The sequence below is a fragment of the Nannochloropsis gaditana genome (assembly GCF_000240725.1).
Source record: "Nannochloropsis gaditana CCMP526 unplaced genomic scaffold scaffold676, whole genome shotgun sequence".
Lineage (NCBI taxonomy): Eukaryota > Eustigmatophyceae > Eustigmatales > Monodopsidaceae > Microchloropsis > Microchloropsis gaditana.
Genome location: NW_005803277.1, coordinates 10,227 through 12,490, shown reverse-complemented (window position 1 = coordinate 12,490; position 2,264 = coordinate 10,227). Strand labels below are relative to the sequence as shown.

General features: G+C 55.8%; 1 protein-coding gene across 1 annotated transcript; it reads right to left on the bottom strand.

Annotated features, from left to right (window-relative positions):
- Window positions 1-796: 796 nt before the first annotated feature.
- On the bottom strand, window positions 797-1,930 carry NGA_0420002 (glycine cleavage system h protein). Its single transcript, XM_005853941.1, has 3 exons — window positions 1,815-1,930; window positions 1,429-1,610; window positions 797-1,224 (listed from the first exon to the last, which is right to left on the bottom strand). Exons 1-3 carry the CDS (start codon window positions 1,860-1,862, stop codon window positions 999-1,001), a joined length of 456 nt encoding a protein of 151 aa, XP_005854003.1. The 5' UTR covers window positions 1,863-1,930; the 3' UTR covers window positions 797-998.
- Window positions 1,931-2,264: the final 334 nt, after the last annotated feature.

Genomic DNA, 2,264 nt, shown 5'->3' with positions numbered 1-2,264 from the left:
CGAGGCCTTGTCTTGAGCTCACACAGAAATCCACCCACCCGCCCACGGGCACGGACAGCAGCCCTCACCTCGCGGTGTCGGCCTTGCCGTCGTATAACAGCAATAGTAGTTTGGAGGGAGAGGCGGCTTGCTTCCTCACTGGAGCTCACCCCGGTCCTCGCACCCCCGAGAAGAAGGAGGTGGAGGCACGTCGGAGCCCTCCCACGGATCAGCCCTTGTCCTCCCCCCCTCCCTCTGCCGCTTCCTCCTACTGTTGCGGTGGTTGGTGCATCCTCTCTTTGGAGAGAAAGGCCAAAGCCCTTTATTTCAACCGATGCCGCAGTCGTTGCCCCCCCCCGGAGGGTTGGGAAGTTGTGGGGGAAGGGGAGAGGGAGAGGGAAAGGGAGAAAGAGAAGAGCCTGGTGGTCGGACCAGCACCGTCGCTGATGGCGCATGGAGGGAAGGGAGGGAGCGGGGGAGGGAGGAGGGGAGGGATAGGGCGCGGTCAGATGGTTTAGCTGGCTGCATGCAGAGGGGACGAATGCTTGTAAATGTGGAGGACTCCGGGGCAAGCACCGGCATGTGCTTCCATCCCTTCTATTATATAGCATGTGCGAACGGCACATTGAATCTGGTGAAGGAAAGGCGCGGAGGGAGGTGGAGGAAGGCGGTGCGAGGAAGTCCACACGATCAGCATCTGAGGGCTTCCAGGCTGGGTGTGTGCGAGTACGGAAGAACAGCGAGAGGTCCGAAGCCTCCATTGCCCGGGGCGGCGCCGAGAATGTAATCCTCCGGGAATCCTCCAAGCTACACGGGCTTTATCATTCCTTTCCGTCATTTATTCTTCTTTCATTTCTTCCTTTACCACCTATTCCATGCCGTCGTCCGTCTTCCCCCTACCAAAGTCCCTCCCCGGCCCTGCTCCCTTCTTCCCCTCTCTTTTTCCTCGGTATGTATAACAATCACTGCCCGCCCCACACTCGCTATCATCCACACGTCTCTCTTATCACTCCGAGCCCCTATGCCGTCTCTGTATGTTTTTTGTAGGCCGCTGCGTCCATCAATGCCTCGAATTCTGCCTTGTCTGTCACCTTGAACTTCGTGAACCACGCGTCTGTTTCCGCGGCGTTGTTCACATTCCCGGGGTCCTCCGAAAGGGACGCATTCGACTCGATGATCTCTCCTGAGACGGGCGCGTACACGTCGCTGGCGGCCTTGACAGACTCGACGGAGCCAAAGGGGTCCCTGGAATAGGGGGGTCGAGGGGGGAGACGCGTTGTATTATATATATGCGGGCTTCAAAGCACCATATTCATGGCGTGTACGTTGATTCGACATGTGGCGTGTCCAAACGTGTAAAATGGAGAAGGAAATGCCAGGTAAGCACCTGGATAGAAGCGATGGGGTCGCTGAGCGGTCGAAAGATCCTCTTCACACCGCCTTGCTTACCCTTTACTGAAGGATGCCCCTACTTCCGGCAAGTCCACGTAAACCACGTCCCCCAGGGCCTTGGCCGCGAAGTCAGTAATGCCCACAGTGGCGATGTCCCCATCCAGCTTCACCCACTCGTGTGACGTTGCGTAGCGTGTGGTTGCTAACGTACGGCGCAGTGTCGGCTGAAAGACGGTTGACTGGACTCAGACAAAGAACAGATGTATGATCGTGGGACATCGAGGAAGGTAAATCAGTAGCAGATAACGATCGCTTCAACACATGGCGATCAAGGCGGATTTGTTTCCATGTAATATGCACAGAATGGGACGAGGCGGCTCACAGAAGGGATTGGCACGTGTGCTTGATATCATGAAAAGGGAGCTCAAAATCTGAAAACTTACGGAGCAGGCGATGCGACGAGCTACGTGACGGGTGGCCGTAGCAAGCATTGTGAAATTTTTTGGAGAGAATGCACGAAAAAGTGCGTCGAAGATCCTGAACGATTTGTGGTAGGAATACGACATCGTGATATGAGACTGAACATAAGCGAGAGAGGAGCACTGCTTCTTTCGTGAGGATCGGGCGACACGAACCACTTCCGTCAGTAATAAGTACTGGTGCAGTCATGTAGTATGAACAGATGAGGGGTAGATTTTCGAGAGACCGATGAACAGCCAATTTGTGTGCATTTGCTGAAGTCCTAGAGGCACCTTATCGCCGGTCTCATTGCACGCATCGAGCTCGAGAAAAGACTCCTCCCCACCCCATCCGCCACTCCTTCGCATGACCTCGGACATCACGTCTCCCTGCCTATCAAACGCCACACGCGTCGCGCCCGTGGCGTGCAGGTA